General features: G+C 51.7%; 2 protein-coding genes across 2 annotated transcripts; one reads left to right on the top strand and one right to left on the bottom strand.

The window, feature by feature from the left end:
* The first annotated feature begins 22 nt into the window (after positions 1-22).
* EGR2 (early growth response 2) lies at positions 23-6151 on the top strand. The gene is made up of 2 exons (XM_081864676.1): positions 23-2582; positions 3577-6151. Exons 1-2 carry the CDS (start codon positions 2405-2407, stop codon positions 4878-4880), a joined length of 1482 nt encoding a protein of 493 aa, XP_081720802.1. The 5' UTR covers positions 23-2404; the 3' UTR covers positions 4881-6151.
* A 5365-nt stretch (positions 6152-11516) lies between these two features.
* Positions 11517-14702, bottom strand: ADO (2-aminoethanethiol dioxygenase). The gene is made up of 2 exons (XM_081863803.1): positions 14684-14702; positions 11517-14040 (listed from the first exon to the last, which is right to left on the bottom strand). The coding sequence occupies exon 2, from the start codon at positions 13732-13734 to the stop codon at positions 12805-12807; it is 930 nt and encodes a 309-aa protein (XP_081719929.1). The 5' UTR covers positions 13735-14040; positions 14684-14702; the 3' UTR covers positions 11517-12804.
* Positions 14703-15045: the final 343 nt, after the last annotated feature.

Raw genomic sequence — 15045 nt, 5'->3', positions numbered from 1 at the left:
TGGGGTTTTTTTGGGGGGGGGGGGTACTTCCAGATGGGGGCTTGGTTTGCTAACCGACATTGACATATCGCTACCAGGGCGACCCCCAAGACCAGATTTTGGGATAAAATGGGCTGGGGGAATAGACGGTGGCGTTTTGCATGCCAAGGGTGTCGTGTGCTCGCTTGCATCTATATGAGGGTCACCCAGCCCACCATCGACACCGGTCACTCTGGAAGCACTCGTTTAGTGTTCCCGCCGGCGACGATTGCTAATTCTAGGGGCACCACGTGGCGATCATGCAAACGGTTTGTGGCCGCGTAGCCCTTCCGTGGGCAGAACACAGTTGGGTGGCTTTTGGCCTGTACAGAAAGCGGTTCCCTTTTACAGCTTTGCTGCCGAGATCAGCCATAAAAAGGGGAGATGGTGTGGGTTTGCTTTGAAAGGCCCGTTGCAAAAGAAGTGCTGTAAAATTTGAGAGCGGTCTCCAAACCCCTCACGGCGCAATCCCACGCGCGTCTATTCAGAAACCGGCCTCACTGAGCTCAAATGACTTGCTTCCTAGGACACAAGGGCATAGGATCGCTCGCAGCCTTAATCTGCTGTGATCCCGCCACGGAAGCGTTGTGATCCGGAGTTTTATGAGGACGGGCTCTCAAAACTCAAGCGCTGCAACAGGGTGGCGTTTCCCTCCACTCCCTTTAAATGAGGAGGAGGCTTGAGGGTTGAAATCCGAGGCAGCTCCATGGGAGATAAGAGGTGACTAATCTGCATTAGCAGACCTTGATTTAAGCTGCGAGTCAGCGCCTGCTGGGTCTACTCTGAATGCCAAGGTTCAGCCTGCAACATGTGCGCGCGGGAGCGCGAGGATATGGCTCCTGAGCATATGCAGAGCGCCTGCCCCTTACTCGTGGGCAATTACCACCACCAGAGCCTACAGGCCCACAAAAGACTACGGAAAGAAGCTGCGGGACAAAGAGAACAAAGTCCAAACAAGAAGAAGTCGGTGGGAGCATCTGAAATACTGCAAACCAGCCGGATCTATAGAAGGGGGAGAGGGGAGTGTGTGCGTAAGAGAGGGGCCTCTCCTAGGAGCCCACGGCGGCCTGCCCCCATTTATTGAACTCATCGTGGCTTTTGTCATTGCCATCTAAAGTGCACCCCCACCCCATGAATTGCTTCGCGGGTGTTCTGTGTGCATTTGACTCCGACTCCAGATGGACCCGGACGGTGTTTTACGAGGCCCGAATCGCCCACATGAAGTTTCCCAGCGGGCGGGTCGCGGAGAGGATATAAACGGCGGCGGCGGCGAGACGCGCACTCGCCGCTGGCACAAACCCGGCAGCCGCTCGCTCTGTCCCGTTTGGCAAATCTCCCCCTTCCTGCAGTCCTCTCACTCTCTCTTTCCGCGGCGGAGCAACTTTCCACTTGCGCGGCGGAGAAAGGGCGCGCGCGCGCAACTTTTCCATCCAAGCAGCTGCCGCCTAACTCATTCATTCTTATCGGCGCATCTTTCCGCCACTAATTCAGAAAAATTAAGTTGGGAGTGTATGTGCGTGGGGGGGGGGGGGGGAGTGGGATAGAATCCGGCTTGGTGAATGCAGCTCTTTTCCGATTGGCCCGTTAGGAGCTGCCCAGAAGAGAGAGCGGGGGGAGGGGGCGCTTAGACGGCTATCTGATCTGCTCCCCATGTGTGTGCGCTTGTGTGTTTTCTTTTTTCCGAAGTTGAAGTTTCCGGAAGGACTCCCAAAAAGGCAGTCGGGGAGGAGCCCCGCCGTTGCCGGATGCTCGCCTTTTTAGGACTGGGGCTCAGCAACCGGAATATCCCTCTCCCGGGGGCTGCAGAAAGCGATCTCTGGTGGTCCCCCCCCCACGCCGCAGCCCCTTCCCCACGCCGATGGCCACGTGCGCCGGAGATCCGGCTCGAAATTGGCAGCCCCGCCGCGGCTCCGCTGCCCTGCCATGCTATGCCCAAGTTTGCCGCTTCTGCACGGTATAGAAAGAAAGCAGGGGCGGGGGTGCAGCCACTCCGGGCGCGCCATGCTAATTTCCCATGTGACGAGCCTCCCCGGCCGCCCTTCCCCGTTCCTCAGTCCTTATATGGGCAGTGACGTAGCGGGCATTCACGACCTCCCAATAAATACTTAGAGCAAGACTTTCCATCTACCGAGAGCTGCAATTGATTAAAACGGGCTCTGCAAGGGACACCGACTGTTACAACAACATTTACAGCAACTCACGGGGCTTTGAGACAGAGCAGTTATCAGAGGGAGGCAGAGCAAGAGCCTCTCTTTAGATATAGGATTTAAACCAAACCAAACCAAACCAAATCTGTCTACTGGAGGAGAATCGACCCTTTCCCCTTTCCCTGCACAATAATTACACCACGGGCAAGGCAGGGCAGTTTCCATTGTCCGTGGAGCAAATGATGACCGCCAAGACGGTAGACAAAATCCCAGTCAGTCTGAGTGGGCTTGTGCACCACCTCCCTGAAAGCATTTACTCAGTGGAGGACATCGCCACTACCCTGCCAGGATCAGTGATCAACTTTCCTAATGGTGACTTGGGAGGACCCTTTGACCAGCTGAGCGGTGTGACAGGAGGTAAGGCACCCCCCCCCCTCGAGCCCCTTCCCAAAACGACCTTTTTGGATCCGGATCTTGGGCTTTTGGTGGTGGGCAAGAGTATTTTTGTGTGGGAGGGGTGGGGGCAGGAGGGGCTGATGTTTCAGTGGAAGGAAAACTGGGTCTCTGTGCATGTGCAAACAGGTGTCAAGGGGCAGGGTGATGCTGGAAGCTGCAAACCTCCACCTTTCTTGCCATGGAGAAATCCCACTGACAACTGGAGTTTTCAAGAGTGGAAAAGGACGGGGTTTTTTGGGGGGGGGAGGTGTTAGTGTGTTAAATTGAAACTCGTATCCTGAAACTGGAAGAGATTCTCTAACCTTGAGATGAGCCACACTAAATAAACTGCCCACAGTTAGTAACAGACATTTACATAGGGCCGACGGAACTGTATTTAATCGGGGGTAACCTAACTGTGTGACTAACTGCACAAGACGCCCACTGAGAGCGCTGGAGTCGCTTTTTACTGTCAAGAACGAAAAGGATAATTTGGGGATTCCCGTTCATATCAGTGGGATTAAGGTTGTGTGTTTTGGGGTAACTCACCCCCAAAAAAGTGCAAATGGGGTTTGTGGGTTGCAGTGAATGTAGTGTGTGAAAGTGAAATGTGTCTTGTTTGGGATTTCGGTCGATAGAAAACCCCTCCCGCCCCACTCCTACCCCTTGCGCGGGAATTTCTGCTCAATCCAAGCCACCAAAGTTAGGGCTGACGAACTTTCAAACGTGGCGCAGACTGCGCCGCTTGAAAGGCGCTGTCCCCTCGGGGAGATCGACGCCCCCACTCACCCACCCCCACCGATCCGTGAGCAAGAGGCCCCCGTGTTGTGTCTGCGTGGGCATGGAACGGATACTGATGCTCACTTGCCCTGGCAGGGAGAAGACGCTGCCCGGGCGCTGCTTGGCCCGCGGGCCCTCGAGGAGAGCCGCGGGGCCCCCGGTGCTGACCCGCCTTTCTCTCCCCTCCACCCTCCAGATCATGGCCTGATCGACATGAGCGACAAGCGGTCCCTGGAGCTGCCGTACCCCTGCAGCGGCTTCGCGCCGCCTTCGCGCGGCCAGCCCTTCACCTACATGGGCAAGTTCTCCATCGACCCGGCGCAGTACCCCGGCGCAGGCTGCTATCCGGCCGACGGCATCCTCAACTTGGTCAGCGCCGGCATCCTGCAGGGGGTGGCTGCCCCCTCCTCGTCGTCGTCCGCCGTCGCCTCGTCCTCATCCGCCCCCTCGTCGTCTTCGGTCACTTCGTCGTCCGCCGCCTCGTCGGGATCTCCCAACCCGCTGGGCTGCGCCATGGCGCCCACCGCCGGAGACTTGGAGCACATGTACTCGCCGCCCCCGCCGCCCTACTCCGCCTGCGGGGAGCTTTTCCAGCCGCCGCAGCACCACCACCACTCCCAGCAGCAGCAGCAGCAGCAGCAGGCGCATCCGGACGGCTCTTCGGCTTTCCTGGCCGCCTCTTCGGGGCCCTACCCTCCGCCCCCTTCGTACCACCACTCCCCCAAGGCGGGGACGCCATCCGGCGCCGACGGCGGCCTCTTCTCCATGATCCCGGACTACCCGAGCTTCTTCCCGCCGCCGCCGCCGCCCCCGCCCCCGCCGTGCAGCCAGCGCGACCTCCAGGGCGCCGCCGTCGAGCGGAAGCCGTTCTCGTGCCCGCTGGACTCGGTGCGCGTCCCGCCTCCGCTCACGCCCCTCTCCACCATCCGCAGCTTCAGCCTGGGCGCGCCCCCTGGCGGCTTGGGCGACGGCCCGGCGTCGGGGCCCGCGGCCCGCTTCGCGCCCGGCGCCTACGGCAGCCCGGCCCACTTGCCCTTGCGCCCCATCCTGCGCCCGCGCAAGTACCCGAACCGTCCCAGCAAGACGCCCGTGCACGAGCGGCCTTACCCGTGCCCGGCCGAGGGCTGCGACCGGCGCTTCTCGCGCTCCGACGAGCTGACGCGCCACATCCGCATCCACACGGGCCACAAGCCCTTCCAGTGCCGTATCTGCATGCGCAACTTCAGCCGCAGCGACCACCTCACCACGCACATCCGCACGCACACGGGAGAAAAGCCCTTCGCCTGCGACTTCTGCGGGAGGAAGTTCGCCCGCAGCGACGAGAGGAAGCGCCACACCAAGATCCACCTGCGCCAGAAGGAGCGCAAAGGCGCCAGCGCGGCCTCCGGCCCGGGATCGGCCTCCGCCTCGGGCCCCGCGGCGCCTCCGCCCGGCTCCATGTGCTCCGGCGGCGGCGGCTCCACTCTAACCTCGTGTGCCTCTCGGACCCGGACGCCCTGATCCTGAAGCCTCTGGGCCGGCTTTTGGCCACGGACTCGCGTTGCGCGTGAGGGGCCTCGCCGCCTCCTGCGACCCGCCCGTCCCGCCGTCGGCGGGCAGCGCCCGCCAGGTAACCGGTAAAGATCGCCCGCTCTCCACGCCTCATGCTTGTTGGGGCGGGCTGCTGGACAAACTGCAGGAAGCAATCGGGTCAGGCTGGACTTGGAGAAGCGCCCCTTCTTAGCACAGACCGGTACCTTTCCCGTGGGGAGGGGAGGACTCTCACATGCACTTTATAGCCCCCCAAGAATCCAGCAGCAAGGATCCCTTGTTATTTGCCAAAGCCGCCCAACCCCTGCCCTCCTCACCCCACGGCGTTGTTAAAGATGGAAACCTACCTTGTTTCGTTTCGTTTTAACAGTCTAAATGCAACTAATTAAGCAGCGGCCCCCAAGCACTGTTTACTTGGAAAAGCATGCAAAACCAATGGAAATCAATGCGTCTCTGGATAAAACAGAAATACAATGGGGACAGGGCAGGGGGACAGGAGGCAGGGGGCAATATCTGGCCTTAATAGTGGGGGGGGGGGGGAGAGAGAGGTACTTTCCAGATTTTAAATAACTATTTCCTCCCCCTCCACTGTATATTTCCACCTTTTGTGGTCTGTATTCTTTTGAAAAGCAATGTGCACTGTTCTCCTCCCAGGGTGAGGAGGGTTAGACTCGAGTGGACTGAATGGAGACTTATTTAACTTATTTCAAGGGGGACTGTACATACCTTCTCTGGTGTCTGGCTGCATGCAATCGTGTTGAACTGTCCTTGGTGCCTTGTTTGGGGGATGTAGGCAATGGTTCAGTGGCTGCATGGCGAATCGGTTGCCTTACTAATCACGGCACAGTGGGGTGGGATGGGAGGGAGAGAGATTTATCATCAGCTCCCTGGGTTTTAGTATAGCTGTATATTTCTGCCTATTAATATTTGGATTTTTTCATAGAAACTCTATTTTTGTATGCACTGGGTTTTCCTTTGTGACTTATTATTAAGTGTTGCTTTTGTAGAAAATAATATTTTTGTTCGTTGGTTCGTTGATTTGTTTTTTAAAAAACCGAAGGATCACAGGATGTGTATAATCTTTCTAGAGGGCTGACAGAGAAGCTGTTGGCTTCTGCACAATGGGTGAGATAGAAGTGATCCGCCTTAAAAAGGCACAACCACTAACTGGAGCCATTCCCCCAAGAAAGGTGGTTTTGTCATGAACGTTGTGTAAATAAATGTTTTGTGCAAAGAAAAAACCTGTCCTGTTATTACTATGAAGTATCCCACACATTGAGCTACTTGTATATTACAGTCATGGGTACTGGAGAAGGGATGGAGGCAGGGAAGAGATTTCCAGCCCTACATTTGAGAATTCCCCTTCATAGACAAAAATTAAGAAACTGCCAGAAAAGTAGCTTAGTTCTTTAATGTTTCTATCCATTACCTCCTGGTTCTGCTTACATTTTCTCTGTCAAACACATCAAACATGAATGTCTTTGACTTCATGTTAACCTGAATTTAAAGCTCGCTATGTTGATAATAAGATTCCCACTGTCTTCGGGTGGAATCTTGAATTCCCCCTTCTAGGTTTGCTACCCAAGGGTAAGCGGTTAAAGCATCATGAAAACATTGTGTGGAAAACCTGCTGGAAGAAAAATATGTTTTAAACCCAGTGAAAGTAAACAGTGAGGGAGGGTGGCCAACTGTGCCTCATGGGGCAAGGTATTCCTTCATTTTTCTGTCTTGTCCTGCTATATTGTCACTAGATCAAAAAACAAAATGATGAGATAGGCCTGAATTAAGGCTGTTCTTTCTACAAGGCGATCCTTTTAAATCAGTGTCTAATGTTTTCAAATCTGCTCCCTTCAACTCCTGTGTATCAAGCAGACCTAATGTACTACCCAGCCAAAGTGATGCATTTTGTCCCATCAGCCTTGGTGGGAAAAGTGCAGGCCTGATTCTGTATATGTCTGCTCATTGTATCCAGTGGGCCTTACAGGTAAGTGCAGTCACTATATGCAAATAGAAGAATCTCCCAATGCCTGTGCAATTCTTTTACACTTGTTCCCCCTAGCAAGTTTTCACCAGGGGTGGTGGTGGTGGTTATGATGATGATGATAGAAAGGGCATTGTTTTGAAATTGTGAGACTGAATAGAGCCACAGCCAAGTTTGTGTCATTGCACTTTGACACTTTCAGCTGTGTGTCCCTCCTAGCAATTTCACTTGCTTGCAGCAAAGGTATTTGGTAGAAACATCCACACGGCTTGAAATAGTATTGATACCCCACACAGTATGGCCTGGATCTAAAGAACCATGAAACTTAATTTAGTGAGCTTGGAGGTACGGTAGATATGGAAGCCGTTCCTATGCATGTTTACTCAGAAGTAAGCCCTATTGAGTGCAGTCAGGCTGTAGTGCAAACCTAACCATGTGTCCTCAGAAGTATGTCCCACTGATTTCAATGGCTCTCACTCTCAAGTAAATACACAGAAGAATGCAGCCCTCTAGGTCACTTGAAAATGTTTTGAAGTAGCAGGTTTGGCACAAGCCCATTCAAAGAAAAACGATTTGGTCCACTGGAAGCACTTTGTGAAAGCTCATGTTGTTCTTTGGTTTGCAGCCTATGAAAGTTGGGTGTTCATTTCAGATCTTGCAGGTTAGGTGTGCACAACAGGTCTTTCCTGACTCGTGCAAAATTCGACCTGAGGTTCCGGAAGTGCACGAAATGGCAACATGCTCAAAGCTTCCTTGTCCTTTTTGTAAAGGAGTATGTGTAAACCAAACCCTCGAGCCGAGTAGCACTTGAGCACTGAGGACTTCCCCACAAAGCAATAAATAGAAATGTTAATGCATTTTTGACTCATTACTGTTCCGTGATTTGAGGCATGCTAATTTAAGCAAGCTCAGGAAATAAATACCGCACCGACCAAGCATGGCCCACTAGGAGAAAGCTGCTTTGATGGGCAAGGAAAGGTGTCTGCAGCTTTGCAAAGAGAGCGCTTAAAGAGCATCATACTTCACAGGAAAATGCCACTTTAAATAGGTCACGGGCTTAAATGCCTTTTTCGCCAGATCCCTCTGTAAAGAATCTTGTCGTGGTGGAAACTCCTGATAACTCTGTGACCCATTCTGTGTCTTGGAAATAAATCCACAGACATTAGTTTCGTGCTAACCTTTTTATTTGGCTGCCTGCCCACACATATCTACTGTATGTGGGGCATTAGGCCAGCATCGGGTTGGGGTTGTCAGTCAACTGCAAGGAGACATTGCCAGTTCTTGAAACCCCCTGGTTCTGCTGCTCCTCCACAGTTGAAGGGGAGATGGGCCCAGGGAGAGCACTCAGGGGGAGGATCCCAAATGTGGTGTAAAGAAAAAGCACTAACTTTGGCCAAGCCAGAGGGAGAAGGGCAAGTGGCTATTAGTACGCTGGTTGAACATGGGAATTTCAGAGTTTTGGTGCCACCCCTGAGTCCTATTACTGTGTTTTTGCTTTATCGGCAATGAAATCGTAGGAACTTTGCAAAACGCACAGTGATATGAGAATGGCCAACACATGGCATTTATATTACTTGACTTCTTCAACACTTGATGGCTGGCCCCCAAATACATGAGCTGACCCCATTGAAAAGCCCTGCCTTTGAGGCAAAGTGCAGAGATATGGAAGCATTCTCTGTGGTCTTGGCTCTACGATGGCTCCTTTGCAAGTGGAAGTCTTCACTTGACCCTGCAGTCATCGTGTGATTCCTATGTATGTATGTGTGAGCCAGCCTTTTGGTCTTTTAACCATGAGTGCTTAGAGCAAAAAGAAAGATGACGGGGACTAAGATAAAGGGAAAGAACAGGGCACAATAAACATTAGCAAATGTAGGGAACGTTTAGCTGGTCACAGGAAAGGGAAGGAGGCAATATGTCTTCAGTTATTTCCACAAAGTACATAGTGGGCACCTGTCGCATCTAGGCAGGAATGCTATTCCACAGAACGGGCAGACACACTAAAAATCCTGCTCTGAGTTACTGTGGAGGGGGCTTCTGTGATCTTTGGCAGTTGCAGGAGAGATTTCACCACAGACCACAGCAATCTACTCATAAGGGATGAGAAGCAGGGGGAGGGTAGCTGAACCAAGGGGAGTGGGGGGAAAAGGCAGAAAAGGGTTTGCATAGCCTTCTTGCAGGGAGACTTTTTTTTAAGCAGGGCCACATTCAAAACAGTCCACACCTGCTGTCATAGATCGTGTATGGCTTACTATTTAAACAGCTCTACAGGTTGTGTGGCTTGTGGATTACGCCTTCATAGTTTCTTTTGAAAACCTCTACCCCGGCTTGCGAAAACTTTGGATTCCACAGGCAGGAGGAAGAAACCGTCACATGCTTTCCTGTTTCATGTGTGTTAAATCCATTTGTTATGAAACACATTTACTCAAACTTTGCTGGTAACGTATGGTGTCCACTTTCCTGGTTAATGTAAAAGTTAGGCCAACTTAAGAATGGAGTTTTTAATAGTAACAACACTGGTTTAACACAGCAGCAGCTTTTTCCATTAGTAGCAGTAATTTGCCAACCTGTACTTGTCTATGAACTATAGAAATCCTCCTAAGGTACAAACCGAGGCATCGCTGCCGATTTTATAGAGAGAGATCCTCTTCTGTCTATACAAATATTAGCCCAGGGGGTTTCTATTGCCCTTCACCCCCGCCGCTTCTAGGGGTCAGGGGACCCTCCATTGCAGTTTTCAGTGAAGCTCAAAAGGGACTACAGTCAGACAGGAAAAATCGGCATACAGGGGCAGAACACTATGGATGAGTAGCAGCTCAGTCACAAGGCTAATTTTTTAGGCCACCCTCCAGATGCTGCTAGATTAGATTCCAACTCCCATCCATCCCAGCACATCATTATTTCAGCAATACTCACTTTTGCTCCTCTCTCAGTATACCATGGGACAAATCAGCCTTGGTTTAACGTGGCCAGAGTTAGCTTAGCTGCTCCCTATGCTGCAACATTAAAGACCACCACTGTTTCAAAAGATTTAACTCCTGATCACAATGGATGGAGGAAAAGCACCACAAAGGTGATACTGATACAAAGGCAGGAGTTTGGAGATTGCCATAAGAATAGGAAATCCACCATCAATGAAGGGTTGCTTCTAAGGTATTTGATATTGGACTTTCTCTTATGGTCTTTGTGGAGGTTATGATCAAAACTCACAAGCATTAGTAAATTATACTTGAAATCCTTGTGTAATACACACCTTGACCTTGAAAACCCCCAAACTACTACCACCTTGTACATTGAAACAAATTATCCAAACATGAAGAGAGTTGCACAGAGGTTGAATGGTACTTAATGAACCAAATAGACCAGTGGTTCACAAGTAATTTTTTGTCATTTTTGCATGGTAATATCACAAATTTTATGGTCTGTTTTAGCGCTGTGCAGTTTTCAATACATTGGCCTAAATTGGTTTTGAAATCACATCACGATAATGATTTTAACTCAGCAATACACAGCAATATATTACTCCTCACGCAAGGGAGAACAGGGCAGCTGATTGCAAGGCACCATTGAAATCACAATGATCTCAGCCGATAACGCTGCTGATCTGAGCTGCCTTCCCTCACACTGACTGAAGGGCAGCTGATCACCCTCACATCAATGCACTGTGGCAATACCTTCCCCTGGCACTGAGGCAGAGCAGCTTTTCTCAGTCAGCAGGAAAGCAGCACCGCCACAGTAGACATGCATCTTGTGCATTTTGGCTAGCTGCCACCGCAGGCTGCCCCACTGAAAGCAGCCTGATGTACCCCCCCCCATCCCCACCCCGTCCCACCCAACCATAACTGTGACTGCTCCTTCCCTCATCCCCACACCTGATCTCCATTTTCAGACATTGTGATATATTGGGATATTGTGATGTTTAGCTGCTGACATATCACAACAATGAAAGCCAGATATCGCTCAGCCCTAGTCTTAATCGGAGCTACTCCACATTTTGTTCAAAAAATTGCTTTGCAGAGGTAACTACCACAGTTATCAAATTCTTCAAAAGGGGTCGTGGCTTGGCTGTTGAAAAATAGGGGGTCCTCAGTAATTAGCTTTTTGGGAATCACTGAAATAGACTTAAAGCCAAGATACCAGTATAACCTAGATCTTGTTGGACAACTGATATTAGGTTCAACAGGATTATATAGTTTTCGAGAAGTATAGACAGTACCATCCAGAAAAGAAGCCCCCTCCCACCCTGTAATGACACTCATGCTATGGGGAGGAAAAGCCACAACACCCGTTTCCTCCTCTTTTAATAAAAGTTCTGTAAAATAACTCTAGAAATATTAAATGGGGCAAGTATATTGCTTCACTACATGTCTACCCACAGGTATAGATTGTTATTTTTCCATAGAAGCAGAGTGGTCAAGCAAGAATCTGCCTGCAACTCGCCCCCCCCCCCCAATTCTATTCTATACAAGACGTGTGCCAGAAACTAAGACTATTACCACCAATTGCGAAAAACACCATCTGTTGTTCTGTTACATAATGCTATCTTTCCAGATACATAGGAATGAATCTTCCAGCAAAATCCACTAAGAAAAAAGGTGTCACCTTATGTTAAAGAATTGCACAACAGATAATCAGGAATTCTCAGTTTTTAATATCTAAAAATCATGTTTCTTAATACAATATTTCTCCCCCACAGATAATCTCTAACCTGGCAGCATCCTTGCACAGGATGCAACCTGAATTTCAGTTATATACCGAACTGCTCTCTGCTCCAGCCAATTTAGTATCATTCTTGGCTTTTCAGCACATTTTTTTCTCCCAAATCCACCCAGGAGAGGAGGAACAGGACAACATCCTCATCAGTCTGAATTGACATGGGAACTGAAAAGTACTGGACCATTCATAGGGAAAGTTAACTAGCAAGCTTCAGGGAAGAATTCTTATTGCCTTAATTTTTTCAGCTGTAGCAAAAGGAAAAAAAAGAGGGGGGTTTGGAGCCCAAAGTTTATTTCTAAATTAAGCCAAGTAGTGTAGTTGTTGTTGTTTTTAACCAAACCTATTCTTCCATATCTTCACAGCAACCAGTAGGAATAAATACAATGGCACCTGACTGCTTTGCACGCACAGAATGGAGAGGAAGGCTCCGGATTTTGTAGTAGCTTCCTTGCAGGAAGAGCTGTGGAATACAGTATGTGTCCTGAGTGGATGATGGTTCCCCTCTCCGCTCCAAGCAGCTGAGACACACACACAACAAAGCAGCTCAGGCCACGTTCTTGGCCAGAAAAGAGGCAGTGCCCACCTTAAGTGTTCCCAGTTTGTATGCCAAGTAGGACTTGGCTGTTGTGCTACTGGGAATTTGCCTGCAGGTGGGGAGGGCAACATCCACCCTTAAAAAATACCCTACTTCTATGTGTACCATTTGAAATGCGGGTTTGGAGTAGGTGCGGGACCTGTTTTCCTTCCTTAACTCTTCATTTAATGTCACCTGCAGATCTGCCCCTCCACTTTAAGCCAGTGGAGTTGAGTTCTTCATGCTCTCTGAAATAACTGAACCAGAAGTAGCAGCAGATGCTGACTTATCTCCCTAAAACAAATCAAGACACCTCCCAATAAATGCCCTCGTGGAAGTAGGGCATTTTGTGTGGTGCAGCAGTAGGAAGGAAGCAAGCTGCAAATTCAGAAGGGGGGGGGGGAGCCTCTGGCCAGTGAATGGACAGGACCCTTCCTATGGCTTTGCTCTCCCCAACCGCAGCCATCAGCACCTCCGGAAGCTAGAGTGTCGAGGGGGCTGGGGCGAGCTGGGCACTCCCTTCCCGGCGGGCCTTGGGGACGAGAAAAGGGCTCGCATCTTCCCTCCGTCTAAACCGGATGGCGGGCAGCTCAGGCCAGGAGCATGGCGGGTCTGGGGATGGTCCTTCAAGGGGACACCTGGGGCCCCGGGTAGGGCTCTCCGCCGCACCAGAAATCCGCCGCCTGGGGCGTCTCGAGCAGCCACACCTCCTTGGGCAGCCCCGGAGGGTCGGCGGCGGGCGGAGGCAGGCTCTGCCCGTCCAGCAGGCGGAAGTAGTGGCAGTCCCGCCCGTGCTCCGGGTCGTAGGGCGGCGCGAGGATGTCGAGGAAGGCGGCGGGCCCGCCCACGGCGTCGATCTGGTGCAGGTTGTCGGTGTGCGGCGACAGCAGGCAGGGCGCCGAGGCGGGCGTGTAGAGCTGGTGCGAGCGGAGCAGGGCGCGCCGGCGGGAGCGAGCGGGAGGGGGCTGCCCCGCCGCCGCCGCCGCCGCCCCCGCCCCCGCCGCGGAGGTGGCGCTTCCCGCCCCGGCTCCGCCGTCGGGGGCGTCGAAGCAGGCGATGCGCAGCGTGCCGTAGAGCACCTTGAGCAGCCCGTCCATGCCCGGGTGGTCGTGCAGAGGGATGCAGGCGCCGGCGCGCAGCACGAAGACGCCCATGCTGAAGCTCTCCGTCTCGCAGATGTGCATGTAGCTGACGGGAGGCTGCGCCAGGCCCGGCACCGCCGACGGGCCCCGCGGGGACAGGCGCAGGTCCTCGGCCCGGACCTCGTTCAGCAGCTGCTGCAGGCGGTGCAGGTTCTCCGCGAAGCGAGGCCCGCTCCCGTCGCCGCCGCCGCCGCCGCCGCCGCTGTTGTTGTTACCGCCCGGCGGGCGGAACGTGAGGCGGGCCTGCCGGGCCACCCGCTGGATCAGGGAGGCCATGTTGTCGCGGGGCATCGTGCCGCCGCCGCCGCCGCCGCCGCCTCCCCACAGCGGATGGTGCGAGGCTCTGCGCACGCGCCGCCTCGTCCGCTTTCCGCCTCCCGCTTCCCTTTCCCCCCCTTTGGTCCCGCTAGGCATTATGGGGAGTGTAGTTCTCTTCCTCGACCGTTTCTCCCTGCGGAGTTTCTTTTTTTCTTTTGCTTGAAACGCACCTACACGGGGATCCCTGGGTTTTTTTTAAAAAAAGGAAAGCTGAAGGGGACGGAAATGGGGCAAAACTTGCCGGCCTTCTCCTTTCCTTTCTCTCGGAGAGACTACAATTCCCATGAGGCAGATGGGGCCGCGTGTCTGAAGAGTGTTTTCCTTCGGGGTGACAGGCCCCCTCCGTCAGCGGCTGGTAAACGGCATAACCTTCTGGCTTGGGCCGCGGGCGTCTTTGGGCTCCTGGAAAAAACGGTCACCCAGGAAACTTCTGTTTAGGAATGTTTACACGTTCTGGTTGCTGGCACACCATGTCCTCCTCAAAGAATTCTGGGTACTGTAGTTTGCTAAGGGTTGCTGGGAATTTTAACTCTGTGAAGGGTGAACTACAGCGCCCAGGATTCTTTGAGGGAAAGAATGTGTTTTAAAGGTGTGCACAGCCTTGTTTTGAAGGATCTGGGGCAGGTTTCTGGCAGACAGTTCCAGAGCTTGCCCCTCTCACCACACTCTAGGATATTTCTTTCCTAAAGGACGCACACATCTTAAGTCAGAAAGAACACATGTATTTAAAACAACATTTAATAATGAAAAATGAACCATTTAAAACTAAAATTGGTACTGTGCCTTTCCAATATAGAATTATTATAGAGGTAGCATTATGATTCTACCTCTCACGACTTTTGCTTAAGGTGTAGGTTTCACTGAATTTTCATGACACAAATACTTTGTTTTCCGCACTTGTGTAGTTTAGCCTAAGTCCAGTGAAATGCATTACTCTCTTCAGCTAGGTTAGCAAGAACAGATCATTTTTACAGTGAGCACAACTGACTTCAGGTCCTTCGTTTCACCTGTTGCCATTGACGTTAAATTAATGCCTAGTATTTACCTGAGAAGTAAGAATCAGTGCAGATCTATAGGACTGCTGCAGCAGTGAGTGGACCATTAAGGCTGCAATATGCTCAGCTGAAATAAACGTAAGAATGGTTGGGATCAGGTTGTAAATATTAAAATACTGAAAACTTGCTGGTACAATTTAATGCTTGACAGAGAAATGCTGTATATAGCAAACTTTGCATTAGTTCATTTGAGGAGATAATTAAGTTCCTAAGACTCCAAACTGCATATCAGAACTAATATACTCACAGTTTTCTTCTTTGCCAGCACTCTCTGCCCTTCCTGCAGATTCAAATATTGTGTCATACAACAACTTCCTTATTTCTCCCTCTAAGCCCAGCCAGTCTCTTATAT

This window comes from Podarcis erhardii (genome assembly GCF_964252035.2).
Source record: "Podarcis erhardii genome assembly, chromosome: 5".
In the NCBI taxonomy this organism is placed as follows: Eukaryota; Metazoa; Chordata; class Lepidosauria; order Squamata; family Lacertidae; genus Podarcis; species Podarcis erhardii.
The sequence above is the reverse complement of the archived record's forward strand: the minus strand, read 5'-3'. Positions and strand labels throughout refer to the sequence as shown.

What these genes read in the sequence shown, in the direction of transcription:
- EGR2 (XM_081864676.1), top strand. Translation starts at nt 2,405, where the DNA reads ATGATGACCGCCAAGACGGTAGACAAAATCCCAGTCAGTCTGAGTGGG. An exon ending in GCTGAGCGGTGTGACAGGAG is followed by an intron (nt 2,583 to 3,576) that starts GTAAGGCACCCC and finishes TCCACCCTCCAG; the next exon opens with ATCATGGCCTGATCGACATG.
- ADO (XM_081863803.1), bottom strand. Translation starts at nt 13,734, where the DNA reads ATGCCTAGCGGGACCAAAGGGGGGGAAAGGGAAGCGGGAGGCGGAAAG.